Source organism: Carassius gibelio, chromosome A5 (assembly GCF_023724105.1).
Source record: "Carassius gibelio isolate Cgi1373 ecotype wild population from Czech Republic chromosome A5, carGib1.2-hapl.c, whole genome shotgun sequence".
Lineage (NCBI taxonomy): Eukaryota > Metazoa > Chordata > Actinopteri > Cypriniformes > Cyprinidae > Carassius > Carassius gibelio.
Window position 1 is genome coordinate 18,298,699 of NC_068375.1, and position 27,627 is coordinate 18,326,325.

General features: G+C 38.8%; 1 protein-coding gene across 1 annotated transcript; it reads right to left on the minus strand.

Annotated features, from left to right (window-relative positions):
* Positions 1-727: 727 nt before the first annotated feature.
* Positions 728-15,485, minus strand: LOC127999160 (adhesion G-protein coupled receptor V1). The gene is made up of 7 exons (XM_052592162.1): positions 15,267-15,485; positions 15,035-15,170; positions 13,618-14,868; positions 13,006-13,248; positions 12,012-12,275; positions 9,792-9,932; positions 728-1,045 (listed from the first exon to the last, which is right to left on the minus strand). The coding sequence occupies exons 4-6, from the start codon at positions 13,204-13,206 to the stop codon at positions 9,849-9,851; spliced, it is 549 nt and encodes a 182-aa protein (XP_052448122.1). The 5' UTR covers positions 13,207-13,248; positions 13,618-14,868; positions 15,035-15,170; positions 15,267-15,485; the 3' UTR covers positions 728-1,045; positions 9,792-9,848.
* Positions 15,486-27,627: the final 12,142 nt, after the last annotated feature.

The following is a 27,627-nucleotide window of genomic DNA, read 5'->3' on the forward strand; positions in this document are numbered from 1 at the left end:
ATCCTGAAGTTTCTTGGAAATATGACAGAAGCCTGGTCCCTCTATCTATTCTGGAACATGCACAATGGCCTTTGGCTGTTGCTTTCAGTGCTCTGGGTTCTGTCCTTGTATTGTGTACACAACTTTTTGCTGTGTGGAAATGCTAATCTAGACCGGTCAACTTCCAGTTTGGATGCAGCACATCATACATGTTGATCCCTCAAGGCTGAAAAAGTCATTCTCAAACTGAGCTTCTAAATGAATAGCTCCGCATGCTAGAAAGCAATATGATGCATTTTCACACGGGCACGAGTGACTAGCCCTCATTCTTTCCAAAGTCAACAAACAAACAAAAAGGCAGCTCATCATGTCCAGCGTTGCCCTGTCTCACACTCCAAAGTTCAGGCCAAATGAACTGTGCTTCCCAGGTATCCGAAAATAGAGCAGGCAGGCTCCTAGAGTCCAGAGGTTATCCAGGAACTGAGCTGACTGACCTGCGCTGATAGGACGGTCCTGGTCGCCTGCCAAATCTGAACTGCATTAAGAGCTAGTTTGACAGGCAGGACCTAAACACTAATGATGAAGTGCAAAAAAAGCAAATTAGCCACAGAAAGTACAAAACTGGAGGATTCTGCATAGCAAAAAGCAGCCACAACTGCAAACAGCAATATTTTATTGTGCTCACTTTTAATATTCTGCAATACTGTTAATTTCTATAAAACGTAGTACAGTAACAGCAAGTAAATAGTACAGAAATAGTATCAGACTATGGTAGACTATATAATGTGAATGATTGATATGTACTGTGGTTCCTCTCAAAAAAATAAACATAAATAAATAAGGAAAACCTTTATTTTTCATTTTTTTTAAACAGAAGTTGTTATACATTTCTGTTAGTGGTGTGCCAAAAAGGCTACATTGGTCTGCTGTCTGTATGAATGCTGTTGAGAACTGTGTTAAAGGTCAGGCCAACTCTCTGCCTCTGTTTACCGTGCTTTTTTTGGTAGGAAATAAGGTGTTCAAGGCCTGGTCATTTGGGGTCATCACTGGGTAGCTTATCCCACTGCTGGGAAAAAAAAGAGGGCCATTGGCCAAAGTTTCCAGGAGGACATAGTCTAAGCACACATACTAATCAAAACATGCACTATTTGCTCTCAAACAAATGCTCTCAGGAAAAACAACATGGAAAGCAGACAAAACTGTGGTAGTGTTAAGATCACCAATAAACTAAATTATAACTCAAATATGCACAATCAATATGCTGAAATAACTAGGTTTGAAGGTCCTGAAGGAAACAGCAGTATAATGGTTTTAAAGTTTTAGGTAAAATTAATTTTAAGGTTCTGTGTGAATACATCACCAATGAAACGAAAAGAAATCATCAACAAAGTCCAATATAGGGCACTGGTTTGCACTGAATTAACTGCAAAGGGCTGTAGAGAAGAAGCTGAAAAGGGGAAATTCAATACAAAGCTTGTCTCTTATGTACTCTTAAATTGTAATATAACTTTATTACTCTTGTGATGGCAATGCTGAATTTACACGATCCTACAGTAATCATTAAAAATATCCTGATCTGGTGCTCAAGGAACTTGATATCAACATTGAAAACAATTTAGCTGCTTATTTTTTTTTTTTATGGAAACCACAATACATACTTTCCAGGATTTTGAATGGAATGAAATAGAAAGCTCAAAAGAACAGCATTACATTGAAATATAAATATTCTGTAACATTATACTATAAATTAGACCCCCAAACTTTTGAACAGTAGTGTAGTTTATTTTGAATACATCTTGATAAACTTCGGTAAACTACAAATTTGGTTTGTTTCGTACAACCAGGGATTTCTCTTTTTTCAACCTTTGAACAACAAAACAAGGGAGCTGAAACGACAAAACATTGGTTCTCCCAAACAACACTGACCAGCACAATGCTAGGGTGTTGTGGCTGCTGCTGGAGTTGCTCAGATTTTGTGAGAGGTTTTATGCATGTTGCTATGAGGCTGCCAGGGTGTTCTTGTTTCCCCAAGTCTCTGTGACATTGGGCCCTTTAATGTGATTTTTTACCTGTTTTAAAGGGGTCATATGATGCTTTTTTAAAGATCATTCTTTTGTGTATTTGGTTTAAAATACATAGAATATGTTGACATGCTTTAATGTTCAAAAAACACATTATTTTTCAATTACTGTACATTATTGTAGGTCCTCTATGCCCCGCCTCTCTCAAACGCTTTGTTTTCTACAAAGTCCCTCCTTCTGACAAGCGCAGTCTGCTCTGATTGGCCAACTGACCCAATGCACTGTGATTGGCCGAATATTGTGATTGGCATAGGATGTGTTAATATGCATCAAAGTTTAGAAGTAATTACCCAGCAGTCATGTGTCTCTCTGGAAAGAGGCCTTGACCCTTAGCAAATGAAACGCAGCACAGCATGCATCCAATATGCCTTGTTCTCCAGGAGTTTGCGTCTAGACCTCAATCCAGTTTGAAGCAGACTTTGTGAAAGAGATGCACTGTTGGTCTGAACAAGCATGTCCCTTCTTGTCATTCAAGCAAATTAACAGACATGGGGCCAATTTAATTTGAGGGGGAGAACTCTGGCCTCTCGGAAACCCTCTTTTGCCTTCTTTTGTCATCTGATTGCCTCGTGGGGCCATCAGACTTTTTAGATTCACTAAGCAGTGCAAGTATACATGTGTGCATTTAGAAATTTGTGTGTATTTCAGTGTTTGTAAGAAGTAACAAACACACACACACACACACACACACACACACCTAAAACACTGCAGGAAGAGGGCAGAGGGGAGTTTTGAGAAGCCCAGAGATTTGCTTCCTTTTGCTCGACTTTCTCACAGGCATTGCTGTGCTCTCCCAGACATTTTGACGTCAGTCAGAACATGAGCGTCACTTTCCCGCATATTGATTTACACCGAATGGACATTCAGTCTCAAATGCAGCTCCCACGACCAGCTGAAAGTAAACTCTTGATGTCTTAAAACATTCATCAGTTACATTAACAAAACTCACTGTATTCATTGAGGAGCTTATTATTTTAATTATTTGCATCCAGTCTCTATTAATAGCTCTATTAATGTCTAACACAGATAGGACATTTATAATGCTACATAAGATTTCTATTTTTTTTTTTTTCATCAAATAATCTGAATAAAGAGAAGTATAACAGTTTCTACAAAAATATTAAGCAACACAACTGTTTTCAACATTTAATTTAAGTTTCTTGAGCAACAGTTCAGCATTACTGAATGATTTGTAAAGGATCATGTGACACTGAAGTAATGGCTGCTGGAAATTCAGCTTTGCCATCACATGAATAAACTGCATTTTAAAATATTTTAAAATAGGAAACCGTTATTTCTTTCAAAAATATTTAAAAAAATCGAACTTTTGGAATACGATACATGCTTGAATATATCTTGAAGTCCTGTTTGTTTAGATAGCTTTAAACCTAATTTTAAAAATACTTAAAAAATAATTTAAATACATGTTGAGGCAACTAAAGAATACACACAATATTTTCCCCATTTCCTTTTTTTCAATTTAGAAAGTGGATACTGTGGATAAAACTGTATGTCAGCTATCACTACGTCAATAAAACACTATGTCAGGGACAATAAAATAGTAATACTCAAGAACAAAACATCATGAGTCATTTGTCCACCTGGATTGGATTCACTTAACAAATCATATTACTCTGAAAAGTCTTCCTAGGAATTTCATAGCATTAGCTCATTGTTAGCTCAGACATCTGTGCAACTCCAACAATTATTGCTAGTGCAGCCTCATAAACATACGCAAATCATGACACACACAGCTTTTTCCACCTCCATTTCCAAACAAATGTAATCATAACAAATGTCAAAAGGAAAAATGTACGGTCCTTTTGTGGAAATAAACATTCAGCTTATCACGGGGATACTTTTTTTGAGCTACAGTATACATTATCATGGGTGTACGATCAGAAAATTGTTTAATTATACTTGCAAAGGAGGGAGGGTGGAACACAAAACTAAGACTGGTTATATATATTTGAGACTTAATTGTTTCACCTACTGCAAAACCAGAATGACAAATGACACACTGAGCTGGCAAAGAATAGCTGCAGAAAGAGATTGCATGCTCCACATGACACAGGGTAAGTTAAGTAAACCTAATAAGCCAACCTTTAGATAAATAAGATACTGGTGGATCTCAATTCTCAGAGCTGAGCTGAAATGAGCATAACTGATTTTGGGATATCCTGGCCTCTATCACTTCATTCTGGGACAATCAATTGATTTACTTTCATATGGAAAACTATATTCATTAAATCTTCTCTAGTGTCTGTTTGTGACAATACTTCCACTGCACGGGTGGCCATGTGTGTCAGCGTCTCCATATGTGTTTGTGCACATTTCACACATGAGCCGCATGCATGTGAATCTAAAGGCCACCTTCCCAAAAGGCTTTTATTGCTGCGGCTAGCTAGATGATTAACCTTGCTAAATGTGTGTTATTGCTGCTCATAAGAACAGCCCTATCTGCACTCACATTTTGGCTAGTCTGGGTAAATTTCCACTAACTACAGTCTTGAGTTGTCGACCTGTCTCACATACAAGCTGTCATGCAGGTAGTCAATTTGAGTACTTTGAAAACTTTGGCTGAAGGTGTTAAATATGTTCCTGTGGCTTAGTGGTAGAGCATTGCGTTAGCAGCGCAAAAAGGTTGTGGGTTCGATTCCCAAGGAAAACATGTTAGGTAAAATTTTTTAGTTTGAATGCACTGTAAGTCGCTTTGGACAAAAGCATCTGCTAAACGCATAAATTCAAATGTTCGAAAGGGGTTAATTCATGCAATTTCCAGTTTTCCTTTATCTTTGGAGTGTTACAAGCTCTTGGTGCATAAGATCTTTAAAGCTGCAAATTCTAAAGTCTCAAATCCAAAGAGATATTCTTTATAAAAGTTAAACACACCCCCACTTGAATATGTCATGATGTGGGAAGATTTGCATAATGCCACCCAAATGTTCACGCGAAGAAAGAAGGCGTAACCTTTGATTCTTGCTGTTGCTGCTGCTGCCGCCATATCGTGGAGAAGCTGCTTCATTGTGAAAGCGAAACGACTTTGTTTGGCCTTCCAACAGAGGACACAACTAGGAATCAGTGGTTAAGTTGTATTTACAACACTATTCCAGAACAGTTTAGAACCCAAATATTTAGTGTGCAGCACATTTTATGGAGGATTGTTTCCTGATCACGGGAGAGAAGACTATAATGCTGGCTGTTCTGACTCACAGTCTGTAAGTACGTTTACATATGTCAAGGATTTGCCACTGATGATTCAAACACAAGTTTTGAGCGGTGTAGAGCAGCAGTTCTCAGTTTCATTCCTCGCACCCCTGCTCTGCACATTTTGTATGTTTCTTTTATGGCTTTAGATGTTTGTTCTATTCGACCGTAAGTGGCCTACGAAGTGGACATCTCAGGGTATTCCGCCATGATTCCAGTTTGAAGCAAATGTATAAGTTCCATTCAAAGTGCATTGAAGTGTGCGAGACATGAATTTTAATTGTATTTATTTACAGAGGTATATGATGTCACATTATCCATTTGTGGAGACATTGTGCAGCGCCAATCTGTGAATGAGTGTTCCGACTTGAGGTAAACTTCAACAGATTTGTGTAGGGACCACGGTTCATACACAGATTATCGGACACTGAATATCGGAATTAGGTTTGTTAACAAAGAGAGACATGCAAAATGCTGCGAGGACTGGAATTGAGGACCACTGGTGTAGAGTAGCGCTTGTTGTTTGTCGTTTCTCCGATCACAAATGCAAACATGGTTTTATGTTTATGTGGCACAATGCAACACAACGTATAAAAAACACAGTATTCATTATAATACTATTCACAGTAAGTCATTATAATACGTAATTATGTCCCCACTGGATGCAACAAATGGCTCGTATGTAATGGGTTTTATATGTTTTTGTCTTGTGGCGTCTTATGTTCTGACTGGGATACGCATCACAGTATGTTAAGAGGCATAAACATTTTCGTTATGCATTGGTTAGCTGGCCAATCAGAGCACACCTTGCCTTTCAGACTGATGAGCTTTGTATAAAACGATGCGTTTCAGAAAGGCAGGGCATAGAGGAAAATCAATAATGTACAGTATGTGGAAAATATATATAATTTTTAAACCTTAAACCGCATAAACACATTTCATTACACCAAATACACAAAATAATGTTCTTTTTAGCAACATCATATGACCCCTTTAAGAGGGCATCACAATACATTGTGTGTAAGTGAATTCTGAAGTCAAATGTCAATCAATGATTTAAAAAGGTTAAAACTACAGAACGAGTGTAGACTGAAATGTATATTATGTTATGTTGTTACGGTAGCTATTGTTATTGTGACAATATAATTTGCAATGAATATACAAAACCGATACTATTATTTCATAAGACAGAAAGTCATACAGTTATGAAATGAGATTGAGTGACCAAACTCAGATTTTTGTGTTGGGTACTCCATATTTAATCTGGAAGTGTTTGTTTAAAGTATTTGCAACATGCTGCAAAAGCCTATCAGATGTTAGACTGACATATGGAAGATGTTCTGTTGCATTTCTGATTTAGATTGTGTGCAAATACTCTTTTAAAGATGTTTATCAGATGTTTATACAAAAATAACACTTTAAAAGCACACATTAACATCCAGATGATACACTCTTTCAGAGACATCTCAGTGACGCACATGTCTAGAGGATATTTATCTTATAACCTTTTAACATCCTTTGACAAAACATGAGCCAAGCTGTTGTCGGTACCGAACCTGTATGACGCATGACTTCTTGGGATGGCCAGATTGGAATTTTCCATTCAATACCGTTGAGGTAAAGAAAAGTGAAACAATTAACAGATGACAGAATGTGAGTGACCCTGTTAAGTAGAGCCATGTTTGTTTTCTTCTTTTGCTATAAGTGACCAGGACCAGTGGAAAATTCCCACTCCAGTCCACAGGTATCAGACCTCTGACTAAATGACCCCCCTCTTCTTTGTAGAGGGATGGGTGCGTAGGGATAGTTCAGTTGTCAGGGCTTGACACACAAGCCCATTTGGAAGTGTTAGCCCAAGCTGCAATGAAATATTTCTTCGAAAATGTTATCAGTTCTTAAAGTTCTTGAGTTTCCCGATGTGCTTGGTTCAAAAGGTATACATGCAATAAGACACCTTCAACACCTGTCCATTCATGCACAACTAACCCAAACCAAGAGTTATCTACTTTAAAACAGTGTTTTCTATAGACATGACTCATGCAGTCGTTTCTGATACCGACTTTGTCTATTCAGGTCACAGTACAATGTCACTGTTGTACAGGCAGAAGAAAGCAATGTAATGCATAATACTTTTTCACCACCACCTTGACATGTCATTCAAAGCACGTACAAAACATCCACTTTCAGCTTTTACTAAGTTTACCACAAGTCCTGGGACTCAGCAACATAACACTGTACATAACAATTGCTCAAAGATGAATCAAACAACCTTACGGTAAACTATGCCACATTATGCAGGAAAAGCGTCATGTTGACGTCATAACTGTATCACATTTCTTTGGAGCAGCGTCCTAGAATCCTGATACTGATTCCCAAGCACAAATTATAAGTAGATTTCAGCCTCACCATCACATTATTACTGCATGATACTTATGTAACATACACCAGAAAAGTTTATTTATACATTATAGGAAGTTGCAGTGGACAATTAGAGAATCTTAAACCAGAATGAATTTACAGTACAGACCAAATTTTGGACACACCTTCTTATTTAATGAATTTTCTTTATTTTCATGACTATGAAAATTGTAGAGTCACACTGAAGGCATCAAGGGCTATTTGACCAAGAAGGAGAGTGGGGTGCTGCTCCAGATGACCTGGCCTCCACAGTCACCAGACCTGAACCCAATCCAGATGGTTTAGGGGTAAGCTGGACCGCAGACAGAAGGCAAAAGGGCCAACAAGTGCTAAGCATCTCTCGGGGAACTCCTTCATGACTGTTGGAAGACCATTTCAGGTGACTACCTCTTCAAGCTCATCAAGAGAACGCCAAGAGTGTGCAAAGCAGCAATCAAAGCTAAAGGTGGCTACTTTGAAGAACCTAGAATATGATATATTTTCAGCTTCACACTTTTTTGTTATGTATATAATGCCATATATAATTCTACATTTGTTAATTCATAGTTTTGATGCCTTCAGTGTGAATCTACAATTTTCATAGTCATGAAAATAAAGAAAAATCTCTAAATGAGAAGGTGTGTCCAAACTTTTGGCCTGTACTGTACATGCAGGTTTTGTGTTTACTAGAATGGGCATGCTGTTTGCCATCGCAATTTAACTGGTGGACTACATTCCTGTTTAAGTTAGGTCTTACCTGAGTCCCTAAGCAGGACACCATAATGTGTGTGAGGATTTGGCAGCGAACAATAGGAATCTAGAGCACAGCACATGAGACACAATGGCCAAGGCAAACCCCGGGGGTGAAAGACAGATACATGCTGTACATATTCCCGATGACACAAGTAATGTAAGATTTCTTGGTGGGATTTGTAACCCTACAATCATATAGCCAGTAATGAGTTATCTGAGATACAAATGAAGCCAGCAGCATAGAAGGCCTCAATGAATGAAGCCAAACTACCTGTCTTTGCATATGCTTTGTAGACGGAGAGATCCGTACAAGCACACTCCAATAAATTCTGGCTGTTGTCCACCACACAGCAGAGCTGACTGTCAGACAGCCAGTTAGACAGGAGAAATCATACCAGAATGATCATGACAGGTCACATATTGTCACATAAAAAAAAAAAATATGGGAAATGTTTTACTGAACATGAAGTTTCAGTGTGCTGTTGGTTCAGGCTAAGACATGAGATGTTGTTTGGAGGAATTCAACAATCTTTCAGGACATTTTAAGATTAAGTTCAGTGCGACAAATTTCACCAAGTGTAGAAAACCAGTAAGCTGTTAAATTGGACTTGACAGTCTGTTCATCTAAATTAAATCTTATGCAACACACCAATTCCATTCCAAATGAGCTCGCGTTCCTCTGAATTCCAGCTATTAAGCTTTCACTTAGATGAGTTTGCTGAAGGAGTCATTTAGTCGCTTTAGGGTGTCATTTGCATTACAAGAAATCACAATAGCATAAAAAAAAATTGATTTGAGAAAAGTTCCCAAAATTAAGAGAAAAAATGATAATAATATTTTCGATATCTGTTATCTTAAGCATAATTCTAAAACGCATCTGTTTTACATCACCCCGAACCTGTAGAAAATTCAGGGACAAATGGTACAGTTAATATTCAAGGCTAAAAGCTGTGAAATGTCCTCTAGAATAGCTTCCTGGCCATGAACACACCCTGTAGAACGTACTGAACTTTCCCGCTCAACTGCACACAGGCATGTCCAAAAGAATGTGTGAGACTTTGCCATTACAGGTCACGAGCCCTGACCCTTCAGATGCACTGTACACACTGTCCAAGAAATTAGTGTGAAATACATGGACAAGGTCAGAGCTTTACCGCCAGATGGTCTGTTAATTTCATTTGGATGAGTATTTATTTGTTTATTTTTTTAGGCATGTAATCCCAAATGTGTTTTCAAGTATGAATGGAGAGTAGTAGAATGTATTTTTGTGGTATGTTTGGAAACACTAAAGGAGCGCCTAACTTTGTAAGCAACTAAAGTCGTGCCATGCAACACCTTAATAACTATATGCATATGTTTGTGTTTTGTAATTACCTCTCAGCAGCCTGATTTCAGAGGAGCCACAGAGATTGGAGAGATTTCCCACGTCAATCAGGAGTTATGTATGTGGGAAACAACCTCTTGATCGTCAGCAAGAGGTTTAGAGGCTCTGCCATGAAGACTGACTGAGAAAACCTGTGCAAACACACACATACACGGAGTGAATTCAGCTATATAATAGCACTATAAGTTGTAGTCAGTTTACCAATTCCAAATGCAAATAAAATACTAGAATCACTATAAATGCCCTAACCAAAGGAAGCCACATGCATGATTTGTGAACCCATACATGATCCCAATTACACACTGGGAGACAACTTACAATTTCCAACTCAACAGTGTCATCTGCTGGACACTGGCTTGAGTTCAGTGGACAAAAGATACACATTTGTGAAACTGTGTACAACAAACACAACAATTTGTGTTGAGCACTGATGTATTGAGGGATACAGTGAAACACTTTTGTGTTCTTTCAGAATCTGTGAAGTGAGTTTAGGGTAATTTTAAAAAAGTCTGAAAACTCCATTACAATACTGCTACTGTACATCAATTTTAGAATCACATTTAGAAAATGTGTGTGGCACTGCCTTAATGCTTTAGTCTTGTGGGTGCTATAGGGTGGTCATTAAGGTGCAATCACATTTACCAATGCTTTGTGAAATTTTGAAGACATCTTGGAAGATTTCATTCATGTTCAAGATGGTTATGTGAATTTGCTACAATGAACAGAAAGCTGCTCGGTTTGAAAAGGAATTTCCTTGTGACCAGTGCTTCATTCTATTCTACACTACTGATAATAGAAATTTTGCCAATTTTTGCCAGCAAACATTTTGACAAAATTATCTAATGTGACTGCACCTTTGGGGGATCTTCTTGTCAATATTTGTTGCCAACAAAAAATGTATTAGCAGTAGTAGTCAACCACTACTTGGCAACTCTGTGACATTCTACTTTCATTTATTTATTAAGAAAAGAGAAATTAAAACACACCCGTGTTAATTCTCAGAAACGCTGATTTCCTTAGACTGTTGTACTGATAGCGTGAAGTCATCTGGGTTTTACTGTTCCCAGTAATAAAATGGTACAGATTGACTGAAAAGACAAAGCTTTGTTGCCAGGACTAGAGATTTTTTCACACATTGGAGCCTTGTGGCTGCACATACAAGCATTGTACTCCCTAGATAAAAGATTTCTAGGAACTTGAGGAACAAAAAAGCATTGTAAGGAAAGCTGTTTTAATTGAACTCTGGGGGCCATTATGTGGCCCCTCATTGTTTTTAGACAGAATGCAGAACAGCTGGATTTCCTGAAAAATTGTATTCAAAAAATGCTCAAGATCCGACTAACTTTAAATAAATTCTCACCTTTCTATAACCTGATAAACATGTTTATCATTCATTAATAAACATACGCGAATGTTCAAAAAATGCTTGGGTCTTTTTTTTTGTTGTTGTTGTTTTTGAGAGAAGTCTCTAGTGGCTCACGAAGGGTGCATTTATTTGATAAAAAATAAATCCAGTAAAAATTATTATTTAAAACAGCCATTACTCCAGTCTCCAGTGTCACATGACCCTTCAGAAATCATTCTAATATGCTGATTTAGTGCTCCAGAAGCATTTCACATTATTAGCAATGTTGAAAACAGTTATGCCCCTTTCTTTTGTGGAAACTGCTAATTTTGTCCGGATTATTTTATGAATAGAATGTTAGATGAATAGAATAACATTTATTTCAAACCGAAATCTTTTACAACATTATATAATGTTTTCACTGTCACTTGAAACTATTTTATGCACCCTACAGGAATAAAAGTATGAATTTATTTAAAAAAATAAAATAAATAAAATAAAACAAATTTACTGACCCCCAAATTTTTAGTATACATGTTAGTCTACAAATTAAAAATGTTTGGAACTGAAGGAGTGTTAGTGCAATAAAATGTTATTTTATACCTTCTTGGTCCACAACCTTGACATTCTTACCTTGCTACCTAAATAGGAATGTTTTATTACTATTTTTTTGTTGTTGTTGTTTCTTAAATTGGCTTAGGATTTTAATTATTTTTATTAGCTCAAAGTGCTCAATCCTAAAATAGAGTGAAGCAATTATTTAATCAACTTTCCTTCTGAGAGCATCCTCAAAAGGATTTTGATATTTATTTTTATTTTTTTTATGTAAAAATTTTATTTATGTAACTTGTCCTGTAGGACCCACACTGCCTGAGTCCGAAACCAGGGTGATGTTAGCCACACCGAATTCTGGGTGAACCCGTGCACCTTCAGTGGCATCAGAGAGAGCCACGCAGAACCGTTTGGGTGTTGGGTTGGAGGAACCGATGTTCGGTGTGAGGGCCACGTCCAGACCAGCACTTTTCTCTCCAGTCTCAAAAGTCAGCGTGCCCTCTGCCATGACAAAGTCCTGAACTGCCACGGCAGGCCAGATCAGAGTGGGTCCAAAAAACTCTGCTTTCTGAAGCTCCTGTGAGAGCAGACGACACAAAACACAGTTAATACTATGATATTTACACCAAAAATCTGTTTTCTGAGAATGTTTAAAGTAACTAAACATACTGTATAGCAAGAGGTTGCTGGAGGTGGACAGTTAAAATTTTGCAATTATTTTAAATTTACAGAGAAATTATATATGTTCAGGTTTTCCTTTGAAGTGTGTAAATAACATACCAGGAATGAAAAGTATTTCCTTTTGCCTTAAAGTAAAACAGTAGGCAAGGAAAACTGTAAAATTAAGGAAAGGAAAGGGTGTGCCAGAGGGACAAAAAGGGCAAAACAATTCCCACAGACTGATGTATTTTGGACATTAAACCATTTTTAACATGTCAAATTCTACTTTTCCAGATCCACTATGCACTATTGCCTTTGAAGTATCTGCTGGGAACTCAGTGGCCTAATTGTTCACAGCTCTTATCTTCTCTACATTCATCATCTTAGCTCATGAATCTGACATCATCTCAGTCCTCTAATCTCTAATGTGGTCACATTATGTAATAGGGTCAGAGAGGGGTGTAGGCTGGGAAGTGGTAGATGGACATGTTGCTGCTCTTTGATTATTAACATGTTCCGAGTTTGCAGAGTTTGTACTGTGTATGTATTCTCTATGCCTCCTTGCTTCTAAATGTTGTATAAAATTGAATATTACTGAATATTTCTTGTTATCTTGGGACATGCTTCCTTTTTTAAAAGAATTTCACCTGCATGCAGTACTTCACAGAGATAGCTGATGCTGTACTAGAATCCCTGTAGACCTGAAGACTGATGCTTGTGGCTTTGAGGGTTACTATGGGTAGTCTGGAGCCCTGCGCGAAGTACACCAGCCCCCGTGGGTCATCACTCTCTAGCCTGGTGACATTGGCAAAACAGGCAGTCTGGTTTATGGTGGCACCCTCGACCATTTTATAGACTTCCACCAGGAAGCTATCATCATACTCTGGGTCCTACAGTAAAAAAAAAAAAAAAAAAAAAAAAAAGTATATATGAATTATTAATAATAATAATAATGATAATAATAATAATATAATAACAACAAGTAAGATGATCAGAGAAGCTGTAAATTATATTCCTCTTAAGCAGTACATTAAAAAACAAGCATTATCAAAACGCAAAACAAAAACAAAAACAAAAACCAACAGCAAAGGGAAAAACAACAAACAAACAACAGGGCAAAGCAAAACCTTCTGAAAAAAGAAAGAAAACAAAAAAACTACAAATAAAAAAAGCCAAGAAAAGAAAGCAAAAACTTCTGAAAAATTTCATGAGAGACTTCTACAATTATCTTTAAAAAATAAAATATGATTTAAATATACCACGTCTGGCCGGACCTCCAAACTGAGGGCACAGAGTACTTCTCCTTTCCTGCAGATGGATGTATCCGAGGTCTGCTGCAGCTCTCTGGTCAGATTTACTCCATTACTGAGAACTGAGAAAACTGTAGTGCAAAATCTTCAAACGCTCTAGAAACATGGGGAAAACTTTTTTTTTTTTTTTGACATGCAGATCTAAAACTGATCAACTGTGATTTGCAGTAGTGAATGCACAACATCATCTTTAACATGCATTACCTGTTTTCCTGTCTCTGTAGAAAGAGTGTTGCTGTCTCTGAGTCCTCATCCAGAATCTGACCCAACTGAGTGCTCAAACTAAGCTGACTATACCATTCTGAAGATCAATCCTTGTCCAAGAGAAACCGCAGTAGCTGGGCTCAAATATACACTATCAGTCAAAATTTTTGAATTTCGTTCAAGAAATTAACAAGGATACATGGATGCATAAAATGAATCAAAAGAAACAAAAACATTTACAATGTGACAAAAGATTTATGTTTCAAATAAATGCTATTCTTTTGATCTTTCTATTCATCAAAGAACCCTGAATGTATCACAAGCAGCACAACTGTTTTCAACTTTTAGAAGAACAATCTGTGCTCCACCTTCTGCTTCACTGAGGTATAAAGAACACCTCCTACCCCTCTGGCTCCTGATCATTCAGTATGAGGACACCGACCTCCACCTCGTCCTGTCCCTCAAACAATGTGACAAGATAGGTCTCTAAGGCAAAGTCCTCCCCTTCCAAGGCCCATGTGCCACTATGCTCCTGATGAAACTGGGCTTCGTCCACCGCTGGGGATTTGAGTCCTGCATAGGCTCTGATTTCTGTTGGGGCGCTCCCTCCTGACTGTCTTCAGAAGTGTGTATTATTGCTGGCCCTATACTCAAAAATCTTGCAAACACGTCATTAGAACGGATAGTAACTGTAGTGACACTATTTTGAGACACAATGCGAGGCTGATCGTTGTGGCACTGAGAATACGCACGCTGTTATTTAGAATTCACATAAAAATCCTCATCTGGTTCAGTTATGGAATCATCAAGTATAGACGGCGAATATAAGCAGATTTTTGGCGGGTTTCAAACAGAAGCTTCTTGTCTGCTACAGTCTTTGTCAGGTTGTGCAGTGCCAGGCCACGTCTTGTAGGAGATGCTGGAACAGTTGCAGTGGAAGCCATAGAGGCGCTGGACGTAGAGGGTGATAGTCTGCACGTCCACCTCAATGACCAGCTGCCAAGAATAAGGACAACACTGATATAATCCTAATGGCTCCACCTCAGCTACCGTGTAACCAGTCTTGAACACGGAGTATGGAGTATAACACATACACCAAACCACATAGTTATCACAGATATTCACAAGAAAGGTATTTTGTTTTTGAAAAGGACAGTGTTACCTGAGACGGGCTTCACTGGGTGATTCGGACTCTACACAGGTCAGGTAAATAGTGTGTGCTGTGACAACTGACATGTTATTAACATCATTGAGGGAGATCACCTCACTCCTCTGACTGTGGGCAAGCATTACCGTGCCTTTAGATAAAGAGAAAAGGCAGAATTAGGCTAATATTGTGTCAGTTAATCATTTATGGATTTTTTCTCATACGTATCGAGCCATTTCTCTCTAACCTGATCTTGGGGAGCTGTCTCCTGGCTGGCAGCCTGGTGGAGTTTAGCCAGGAGGAAAGCCCGAGCTCCGTCGGACAGTTGTGTTTCCATATAAACCTGTTCGTGTCACCAGCGCCTCACACTGGCCACTCTATATCTGAGACACGCAGTGCCACAGAAGCAAATCCAACCTACTGTACAGTACAAAAAGAAATAATTTAATTATTTGATAATTAATAATAATTATTTGATCATTTAATTTAATTAATCATAGTATAATTATAGATTATGTCTGTTATAATGATGCATTAAATCATTTTTTTTTTTTTTTTTTTTTTTTTGCATTTTCATAATTAAATCCACAAATTGTGGTCACTATAACGTGAAGAAAGGGGGAACAAGTAGAGTATAATTTATTTATTGATTTATTATTAATTTAACAGGTTTAAAACTGTAACAAAAGTGTAACATGTTTTATATTGTCTTTTGATTTTTGGAGTGCTTCTATAGTACTCATTCGACACTTAGGCATGCTTTAATAAAATGCATAAATAAACTAACAAAAATAAGTACTAACTAAAATACTTTAACATAAGCAAAACATACTGTATATTCTCAATCAACTCTACAAGCGTTTTTTAAATTAAATATAGAAATGAGTATATAGGAATTAATATATAAAGCTATTTTATTTTTAATAATTAAATATATAAATACTGACGTAACTACAACTTATACAAAATTGCTAACTTTTTATTGGCAATTCTGGCAAACCAGTGCTAATCTATTAATTGAGCGCTCTCTGGTGGTGATATCAGAAAGGTGTTGAATTCAATTTCACATCAGCATTAGCTGCCACTTCAGAAAGAGAAACAACAGCCTAGCTTTGATTCCTGTTGAATTCTGGGAGGGAAACTGAGTCACATCCGTCAGCTCATCGCTTAAGTTAAAGCCGGCACAATTGTGATTGTGTATTCTTTATATATCTCTGTCGGGGGTGTGTGTGTGTGTGTGTGTGTGTTAACACTGATAATGAGGTGTCTACTTCGGTCTGCCAAACTAACAACCACTGACTGGTTTTGAGAGCAAAGGACAAACACCACATGGGGTTCGTCATTGGCCAGGACGGATACTGCTGTGGTTTGTATCCAGCTCTGCACCACCCTTCACAGAGATAAGACGGAGGATGAACATCTCCTCCAACTCAGGCACAGAGTCGGGGGGCCAGGTGAGGACTATCTCTGCCACATGCTGTCCTGCCAGGATGGTGACAGAACCCTGCAGGGAAGAAAAGTCTCCTGATGTGTCTGCATCACTGACAATTTCCCAGAAAAAAACTTGTTTTTACAGAAATCCTAAATCCTCCTCAACTGGGACATAATTGGAGAGACTGACAACAAACACATTTATGTGTGCATCATGCACTTTTACATGACAGTGTTATTTTATTTATATACTAGTAAAATATTTTGAATATTTTATTAATAAAAAAAATAATGTATCCATGTAAATGTCAATGTAAAAGTATTTATTTTTACTTTTGATTTAATGCATCCTTGAGGAATAAAAGTATTAATTTCTTTAGTGAAAAAAATCAAAAATTAAACAGTACTGGTACTTTTGAACGGTTGTGTACATGCAACAAGGAAGAGTCTGTGTGTCAGTGTTATAGTCTGAAATAGTTGCATAAGTTCGATACATAGGGTTAAGTGTTTAGACCAAAGCCCTAACCAGACCCCAACCATGTTTGAGGAATATCAATACAATTCTGCCTTGCAAGTATTATGATTACATGTCAATTAAAATACCAATAAACTAAGGCACATTATTTTGGTAAATATAAAATATGGTAAAAATATGCTTAATAGTGGAAACACTAAATGTGCTATTATTTAAACAGACTGCACTGTATTATCTGGTAACTCACATATTAGAGAAAGAAGGGGTGAAGGGGTGGACTAAAAGAGGCCGGTAAAGAGAATGGAATTGGACCTATTCTTGGGGAATTATAAAGATGTTGAAGAAATCAAAAAAACTTTTCAAGATCACGCAATAAGTGTTAAACCATCTTCAAACTAAAAATGCTCTTGAGCTGCAGCAGTACAACAGACTGCATATGACCGTTACCTTCAGTGACGATGAGGAGGACTGTAAAGCATCTCCTCCCATCTGACATGATTCCACTTGCTCGACTCGAGCACTGACTGCTAAGGTGTGAGTGTTTTGGAATCGTCCATTACTCCACTGGTATATGAGACACACTGATGATCATGTGTTCCTGCACACGGCCAGGTGCTGTAAATTGCTGCTGCCTCGTCTGAAGAGTACGGCTGTGCCAACGACTTGTAACTCCAGACTTTGATGAAGCTATAGAATGAACCTCATGCCCGCATCTTAAGAAAGAGAGGAATGATCTCAATAAAGTATTTCTGACTAAGTATTGCTGTGTTAATTCTACCATTTAGAACTCCACGTGTTTGACATTGAAACTGTCCACACTAAGATTCTGCTCCTACAAAAGAGGGCAACATTGAACAATACACAACAACACCAGCATTATGAATCTGACACAAATCTGACAATAGTGAGATGAATCACAAGTCTATCATAGGTTGAGCATAAATGCAGCTTTTGTCGAAGATCGCTAATTAAAAGAGTGAGTGAGGTTGAGGTCTGCCTGAAGAAGAAATAAACTGATTGTTGCAGTTAATGACATGGTGCTGTGTATAGCTGGAGCCATTTACTGTAAAACAAGAGCTGGGATTCTGGATGCTGATAAACTATGAGAAACAGTGTGAAAGAGATAGAAAAGAAAAGAATGTAGTAAAAGTGGCGAAAAAAGAAATAATCATAAATTAAAGCTGCAAGCAGCGATGAACGGGCCCTCGCACCCGGGCTCACCGGCAGCGAGTGGCTTTAGTTAATAGGTGAACGGTGAGAAATATGCGTTGAAACTCATAAATATAAGTAGAATATATCAATGTTTATTCCATATATGTGCCAATCTTCCTGTTGCCAGCAGGTGGCGCTATCATTATAGTGGAATATTGGCCTTCAGATGTGTTCAGGGCAGGACTTTTGTCGAACATGTGAGGTTTGGGGAGGATTGGACATTTTATGCCTGAGTTACAACAACATCCTATTTCATGGCGAAACATCGAAATTTGTCAGGCCGCCATGGACACGCCCTTTAACAAAACCTCAAGATCTTCGCAATTTAAGATCGCAAAAGGCTTTAGATTGCACTGACCAAGTTTGGTGTTGATCTGAATAAATCTCTAGGAGGAGTTCGTTAAAGTCCAACCCCTGAAAATGGCCAAAACAACACTAATTTTGCAGAGAAAATTCTAAATAGCTGACTTCCTGTTGGGATTCGGATTTCGTACCAAGAGACTTTTTCGTAGATATTGGTGTGTTACATGTGTGTACCGATTTCTGTACATGTACGTGAAACACAGCTCGAGGCGCACTCCGTTTAAAGTGTATACGCACTCCATTGAAAGTGTATAGGTGGCGCTATCGAGCCATTTTGTCACACTCGATGGAATATTGGCCTTCAGATCTGTTTAGGCCAGGACCCTTATCACACAAGTGAAGTTTGGGCAAGATCGGACATTTTATGCCTGAGTTATAAAATCTTTTATTCACATGGCGAGACATCGAACTTCATCACGGCGCCATGGACACACCTTCTAACAAAAACTCAACATCTTCACAACTAAACATCACACAGGTCTTTAGATTAGACTGACCACAAAAAAGACATTGATGTCATAAAATTTCTAGGAGTAGTTTGTCGCAGGGTAAAATATGTAACTTCCTGTTGCCAATAGGTGGCGCTATGACTATAATTGAATATTGGCATGTAGATCTGTTCAGGTCAAGAGTCTTATCCAACATGTGAAGTTTGGGGCAGATTGGACATTGTATGTCTGAGTTACAGCAACTTTCTTTTTCATGGCGAAACATCGAAATTTGTCAGGCCGCCATGGACCCGCCCTTTAACGAAACCTCAAGTCCTTCGCAATTTATTATCCCAAAGGGCTTTAGATTACACTGACCAAGTTTGGTGTTGATCTGAATAAATCTCTAGGAGGAGTTTGTTAAAGTACAACCCCTGAAAATGGCAAAAACACCACCAATTTTGAAGGGAAAATTCAAAATAACCGACTTCCTGTTGGGATTTGGATTTCGTACCAAGAGACTTTTTTGTAGGTATTGGAGTGTTACATGTGTGTACCAATTTTTGTACATGTACGTGAAACATAGCTCGAGGCGCACTCCTTTGAAAGTGTATAGGTGGCGCTATAGAGCCATTCTGCCACACCCGGTGGAATATTGGCCTGCAGATCTGTTCAGGCCAGGACTCTTATCACACATGTGAAGTTTGGGGAAGATCGGACATTTTATGCCTGAGTTATAACATCTTTTATTCCCATGGCGAGACATCGAACTTCGTCGCGGCGCCATGAACAAGCCTTTTAACGAAAACTCAAGATCTTCACAACTGAACATCGCACAGGCCTTTAGATTAGACTGACCACAAAAAAGACATTGATGTCATAAAATTTCTAGGAATAGTTCGTCGCAGCGTAAAATATGTCACTTCCTGTTGCCAATAGGTGGCGCTATGACTATAACTGAATATGGGCATGTCAATCTGTTCAGCTTCGGAGTCTCATCAAACATGTGAAGTTTGGGGCAGATTGGTCATTGTATGTGTGAGTTATAGCAACTTCATTTTTCATGGCGAATCATCGAAATTCGCCAGGCCGCCACGGACACGCCCTTCAATGAAAACTCAAGATCTTCGCAATTTAACATCGCAAAGGCCTTTAGATTAGGCATACCAAATTTGGTGTTGATTTGAAGAACTCTCTAGGAGGAGTTCGTTAAAATACAACACATGGAAATGACCAAAATGACACAAAATATGCTCATAATATTAAAAATAACCGACTTCCTGTTGGGTTTAGAATTTCGCTCCAAGAGTCTTTTTTGTAGGTATTGGTGTGTTACATATGTGTGCCAATTTTCGTGCATGTACGTGAAACATAGCTGGAAGGCTGTTGATTTTCTTGGTATAGGTGGTGCTGTCGAGCCATTTGGCCACACCCTCTTCTGAATCCTATATCAGACTAAAATTTTCACCAGGTTTGACGCGTGTGCAAAGTTTCATGACTTTTTGAGCATGTTAAAGCCCTCAAAAATGCGATTCATTCGGGAGAAGAAGAAGAAGAAGAATAATAATAATAATAATTAAAGCTGCAAGCAGCGATGAACGGGCCCTCGCACACGGGCTCACCAGCAGCGAGTGGCTTTAGCAAATAGGTGAACGGTGAGAAACATGCATTTAAACTCATAGACTGACCACAAAAAATACATGAATCTAAAAAAAATTCTAGGAGTAGTTTGTCGCAGCGTAAAACATGTCTCTTCCTGTTGTCAGCAGGTGGCGCTATGAATATAACTGAATATGGGCATGTAGATCTGTTAAGGGCAGACGTCTTATCTAACATGTGAAGTTTGGGGCAGATTGGACATTGTATGTCTGAGTTAAAGCAACTTCCTTTTTCATGGCAAAACATCAAAATTTCTCAGGCCGCCATGGACACGCCCTTTAACGAAACCTCAAAATCTTCACAATTTAACATCGCAAAGGCCTTTAGATTTAACTGACCAAGTTTGGTGTTGATCTGAATATATCTCTAGGAGTAGTTTGTTAAAGTACAACCCCTAAAAAAGGCAAAAACATCGCCAATTTTGCAGAGAAAATTCTAAATAACCGACTTCCTGATGGGATTCGGATTTCGTACCAAGATACTTTTTTGTAGGTATTGGTGTGTTACATGTGTGTACCGATTTTTGTACATGTACGTGAAAAATAGCTCGAGGCGCACTCCATTGAATGTGCATATGCACTCCGTTGAAAGTTTATAGGTGGCGCTATCGAGCCATTTTGCCACACCCAATGGAATATTGGCCTTCAGATGTGTTCAGGCCAGGACTCTTATCACACATGTGAAGTTTGGGGAAGATCGGACACTTTATGCCTGAGTTATAACATCTTTTATTCCCATGACGAGACATCGAACTTCGTCACGGCGCCATGGACATGCCTTTTAACAAAAACTCAAGATCTTCACAACTAAACATCACACAGGTCTTTAGATTAGACTGACCACAAAAAATACATTGATGTAATAAAATTTCTAGGAGTAGTTCGTCGCAGTGTAAAATATGTCACTTCCTGTTGCCAATAGGTGGCGCTATGACTATAACTGAATATGGGCATGTAGATCTGTTCAAGTCAAGAGTCTCATCCAACATGTGAAGTTTGGGGCAGATTGGACATTATATGTCTGAGTTACAGCAACTTCCTTTTTCATGGCGAAACATCGAAATTTGTCAGGCCGCCATGGACACGCCCTTTAACGAAACCTCAAGTCCTTCGCAATTTAACATCGCAAATGGCTTTAGATTACACTGACCAAGTTTGGTGTTGATCTGAATAAATCTCTAGGAGGAGTTTGTTAAAGTACAACCCCTGAAAATGGCAAAAACAACACCAATTTTGAAGGGAAAATTCAAAATAACCGACTTCCTGTTGGGATCCGGATTTCGTACCAAGAGACTTTTTTGTAGGTATTGGTGTGTTACATGTGTGTACCAATGTTTGTACATGTACGTGAAACATAGCTCGAGGTGCACTCCGTTGAAAGTGTATAGGTGGCGCTATAGAGCCATTTTGCCACACCTGATGGAATTTTGGCCTTCAGATGTGTTCAGGCCAGGACTCTTATCACACATGTCCAGTTTGGGGAAGATCGGACATTTTATGCCCGAGTTATAAAATCTTTTATTCCCATGGCGAGACATCGAACTTCGTGACGGCGCCATGGACACGCCTTTTAACGAAAACTCAAGATCTTCACAACTTAACATCGCACAGGCCTTTAGATTAGACTGACCACAAAAAAGACATTGATGTCATAAAATTTCTAGGAGTAGTTCTTCGCAGCATAAAATATGACACTTCCTGTTGCCAATAGGTGGCGCTATGACTATAACTGCATATGGGCATGTCAATCTATTCTGATCCAGAGTCTTATCAACCATGTGAAGTTTGGGGCAGATTGGACATTGTATGTCTGAGTTATAGCAACTTCATTTTTCATGGCGAGTCATCGAAATTCGCCAGGCCGCCACGGACACGCCCTTCAACGAAAACTCAAGATCTTCGCAATTTAACATCGAAAAGGCGTTTAGATTAGGCATACCAAATTTGGTGTTGATTTGAAGAAATCTCTAGGAGGAGTTCGTTAAAATACAATGCATGGAAATGGCAAAAATGACACAAAATTTGCTCATAATATTAAAAATAACCGACTTCCTGTTGGGTTTAGAATTTTGCTCCAAGAGTCTTTTTTGTAGGTATTGATGTGTTATATGTGTGTACCGATTTTCATACATGTACGTGAAATGTAGCTCGAGGCGCACACAGCTGAACGTGCATAGGTGGCGCTGTCGAGCCATTTTACCACGGCCACTTCTGAAACCCATATGAGACGTAAATTTTCGCCAGTTCGGAGGCGTGTGCAAAATTTGGTGACTTTTTGAGCATGTTTAGGCCCTCAAAAATGCGATTCATTTTGGAGAAGCGGAATAATAATAATAATAAACGGAGCAATTCCAATAGGGTCCTCACACCATCGGTGCTCGGGCCCTAATAATAATAATAATTAAAGCTGCAAGCAGCGATGAACGGGCCCTCGCACCCGGGCGCACCGCCATCGTGTGGCTTTAGTAAAAAGGTGAACGTTGAGAAATATGCATTTAATGTCCTGAATATAAGTGGAATATATCAAAGTATATCCCATATATGTGCCAATCTTACCGTTGCCAGCAGGTGGCGCTATCATTATAATGGAATATTGGCCTTCAGATGTGTTCAGGCCAGGACTCTTATCAAACATGTGAAGTTTGCGAAAGATTGAACATTTTATGCTTGAGTTACAATAACTTCTCTTGCTGTGGCAAGATATCAAATTTTGTCATGGCGCCATGGAAACGCCCTTTAACAAAAACTCAAGATCTCCAAAAGTTAACATTGCACAGGCCTTTAGATTAGACTGACCACAAAATATATGTTAATCTCAAAAAAATTATAGGAGTAGTTTGTCGCAGCATAAAACATGTCACTTCCTGTTGCCAATAGGTGGCGCTATGACTATAACTGAATGTGGGCATGTAGATCTGTTAAGGGCAGAAGTTTTATCTAACATGTGAAGTTTGGGGCAGATTGGACATTGTATGTCTGAGTTACAGCAACTTCCTTTTTCATGGCGAAACATCGAAATTTGTCAGGCCGCCATGGACACGCCCTTTAACGAAATCTAAAGATCTTCGCAATTTAACATCGCAAAGGGCTTAAGATTACACTGACCAGGTTTGGTGTTGATCTGACTAAATCTCTAGGAGGAGTTCGTTAAAGTACAACCCCTGAAAATGGCAAAAACAACGCCAATTTTGCAGAGAAAATTCTAAATAACCAACTTCCTGTTGGGATTCGGATTTCGTACCAAGAGACTTTTTTGTAGGTATTGGTGTGTTACATATGTATACCGATTTTTGTACATGTACGTGAAACATAGCTCGAGGCGCACTCTGTTGAAAGTGTATAGGTGGCGCTATCGAGCCATTTTGCCACACCTGATGGAATTTTGGCCTTCAGATGTGTTCAGGCCAGGACTCTTATCACACATGTGCAGTTTGGGGAAGATCGGACATTTTATGCCTGAGTTATAACATATTTTATTCCCATGGCGAGACATCGAACTTCGTGACGGCGCCATGGACACGCCTTTTAACGAAAACTCAAGATCTTCACAACTTAACATCGCACAGGCCTTTAGATTAGACTGACCACAAAAAATACATTGATGTCATAAAATTTCTAGGAGTAGTTCATCGCAGTGTAAAATATGTCACTTCCTGTTGCCAATAGGTGGCGCTATGACTATAACTGAATATGGGCATGTCAATCTGTTCAGGTCAGGAGTCTCATCAAACATGTGAAGTTTGGGGCAGATTGGTCATTGTATGTCTGAGTTATAGCAACTTCCTGTTTCATGGCGAATCATCGAAATTCGCCAGGCCGCCACGGACACGCCCATTAACGAAAACTCAAAAGCTTCGCAATTTAACATCGCAAAGGCCTTCAGATTAGGCATACCAAATTTGGTGTTGATCTGAATGAATCTCTAGGAGGAGTTCGTTAAAATACAACGCATGGAAATGACAAAAATGACACAAAATTTGCTCATAATATTAGAAATAACCGACTTCCTGTTGGGTTTCGGATTTTGCTCCAAGAGACTTTTTTGTAGGTATTAGAGAGTTACATGTGTATACCGATTTTCATACATGTACATGAAACGTAGCTCGAGGCGCACACCGTTGAACGTGTATAGGTGGCGCTGTTGAGCCATTTTGCCACACCCACTTCTGAAACCCATATCAGACGTAAATTTTCGCCAGTTCTGAGGTGTGTGCAAAGTTTCATGACTTTTCGAGCATGTTTAAGCCCTCAAAAATGCGATTCATCTTAGAGAAGAAGAATAATAATAATAATAATAATAATTAAAGCTGCAAGCAGCGATGAACGGGCCCTCGCACCCGGGCTCACCGCCATCGTGTGGCTTTGGTAAAAAGGTAAACGTTGAGAAATATGCATTTAAACTCATAAACATAAGTGCAATATATCAAAGTTTATTCCATATGTGTGCCAATCTTCCTGTTGCCAGCAGGTGGAGCTATCTTTATAATGGAATATTGGCCTTCAGATGTGTTCAAGCCAGGACCCTTATCACACATGTGAAGTTTGGGCAAGATCGGACATTTTATGCCTGAGTTAAAACATCTTTTATTCCCATGGTGAGACATCAAACTTCGTCATGGCGTCATGGACACGCCTTTTAACAAAAACTCAAGATCTTCACAACTAAACATCACACAGGTCTTTAGATTAGACTGACCACAAAAAAGACATTAATGTCATAAAATTTCTAGGAGTAGTTTGTCACAGTGTAAAATATGTAACTTCCTGTTGCCAATAGGTGGCGCTATGACTATAACTGAATATTGGCATGTAGATCTGTTCAGGTCAAGAGTCATATCAAACATGTGAAGTTTGGGGCAGATTGGACATTGTATGTCTGAGTTATGGCACCATCATTTTTCATGGCGAATCATCAAAATTTGTCAGGCCGCCATGGACACGCCCTTTAACAAAACCTCAATTCCTTCGCAATTTAACATCACAAAGGGCTTTAGATTACACTGACCAAGTTTGGTGTTGATCTGAATAAATCTCTAGGAGGAGTTCGTTAAAATACAACCCCTGAAAATGACAAAAACAACACCAATTTTGCAGGGGAAATTAAAAATAACCGACTTCCTGTTGGGATTCGGATTTCGTACCAAGAGACTTTTTTGTAGCTATTGGTGTGTTACATATGTTTACCGATTTTCGTACATGTACATGACATGTAGCTAGAGGCGCACTCCATTGAAAATGTATAGGTGGCGCTATCGAGCCATTTTGCCACACCGAATGGAATATTAGCCTCCAGATGTGTGCAGGTCAGTACTCTTATCAAACATGTGAAGTTTGGGCAAGATCTGATATTTTATGCCTGAGTTACAACAACTTCTACTCCCATGGCGAGACATCGAACTTTGACATGACGCCATGGACACGCCCTTTAACGAAAATTCAAGATCTTCACAATTTAACATCGTACAGGCCTTTAGATTAGACTGACCACAAAAAAGACATTGATGTCATAAAATTTCTAGGAGTAGTTCTTCGCAGCGTAAAATATGACACTTCCTGTTGCCAATAGGTGGCGCTATGAATATAACTGAATATGGGCATGTCAATCTATTCAGTTTCAGAGTCTTATCAACCATGTGAAGTTTGGGGCAGATTGGACATTGTATGTCTGAGTTATAGCAACTTCATTTTTCATGGCGAATCATCGAAATTCGCCAGGCCGCCACTGACACGCCCTTCGACGAAAACTCAAAAGCTTCGCAATTTAACATCGCAAAGGCCTTTAGATTAGGCATACCAAATTTGGTGTTGATCTGAATGAATCTCTTGGAGGAGTTCGTTAAAATACAACGCATGGAAATGACAAAAATGACACAAAATTTGCTCATAATATTAGAAATAACCGACTTCCTGTTGGGTTTCGGATTTTGCTCCAAGAGACTTTTTTGTAGGTATTAGAGAGTTACATGAGTATACCGATTTTCATACATGTACATGAAACGTAGCTCGAGGCGCACACCGTTGAACGTGTATAGGTGGCGCTGTTGAGCCATTTTGCCACACCCACTTCTGAAACCCACATCAGACATAAATTTTCGCCAGTTCTGAGGTATGTACAAAGTTTCATGACTTTTTGAGTATGTTTAGGCCCTCAAAAATGCGATTCATTTTGGAGAAGTATAATAATAATAATAATAATAATAATAAACGGAGCAATTCCAAGAGGGTCCTCACACCATCGGTGCTCGGGCCCTAATAATAATAAACGGAGCAATTCCAAGAGGGTCCTCACACCATCGGTGCTCGGGCCCTAATTAAAGCTGCAAGCAGCGATGAACGGGCCCTCGCACCCGGGCTCACCGCCATCGTGTTGCTTTAGTAAAAAGGTGAACGTTGAGAAATATGCATTTAATGTCCTAAATATAAGTGGAATATATCAAAGTATATCCCATATATGTGCCAATCTTTGTGTTGCCAGCAGGTGGCGCTATCATTATAATGGAATATTGGCCTTCAGATGTGTTCAGGCCAGGACTCTTATCAAACATTTGAAGTTTGGGGAAGATTGAACATTTTATGCTTGAGTTACAACAACTTCTCTTGCTGTGGAAAGACATCAAATTTTGTCATGGCGCCATGGAAACGCCCTTTAACAAAAACTCAAGATCTCCAAAAGTTAACATTGCACAGGCCTTTAGATTAGACTGACCACAAAATATATGTTAATCTCAAAAAAATTATAGGAGTAGTTTGTCGCAGCGTAAAACATGTCACTTCCTGTTGCCAATAGGTGGCGCTATGACTATAACTGAATGTGGGCATGTAGATCTGTTAAGGGCGGAAGTTTTATCTAACGTGAAGTTTGGGGCAGATTGGACATTGTATGTCTGAGTTACAGCAACTTCCTTTTTCATGGCGAAACATCGAAATTTGTCAGGCCGCCATGGACACGCCCTTTAACGAAATCTAAAGATCTTCGCAATTTAACATCGCAAAGGGCTTAAGATTACACTGACCAAGTTTGTTGTTGATCTGAATAAATCT

Coding starts and splice junctions, on each gene's coding strand:
- LOC127999160 (XM_052592162.1), bottom strand. CDS start 13,206: ATGGTCGAGGGTGCCACCATAAACCAGACTGCCTGTTTTGCCAATGTC. Junction 12,276..13,005: donor CTGTGAAGTACTGCATGCAG/GTGAAATTCTTT, acceptor CTGCTCTCACAG/GAGCTTCAGAAAGCAGAGTT. Junction 9,933..12,011: donor TGGTTTCGGACTCAGGCAGT/GTGGGTCCTACA, acceptor GTGTTTGCACAG/GTTTTCTCAGTCAGTCTTCA.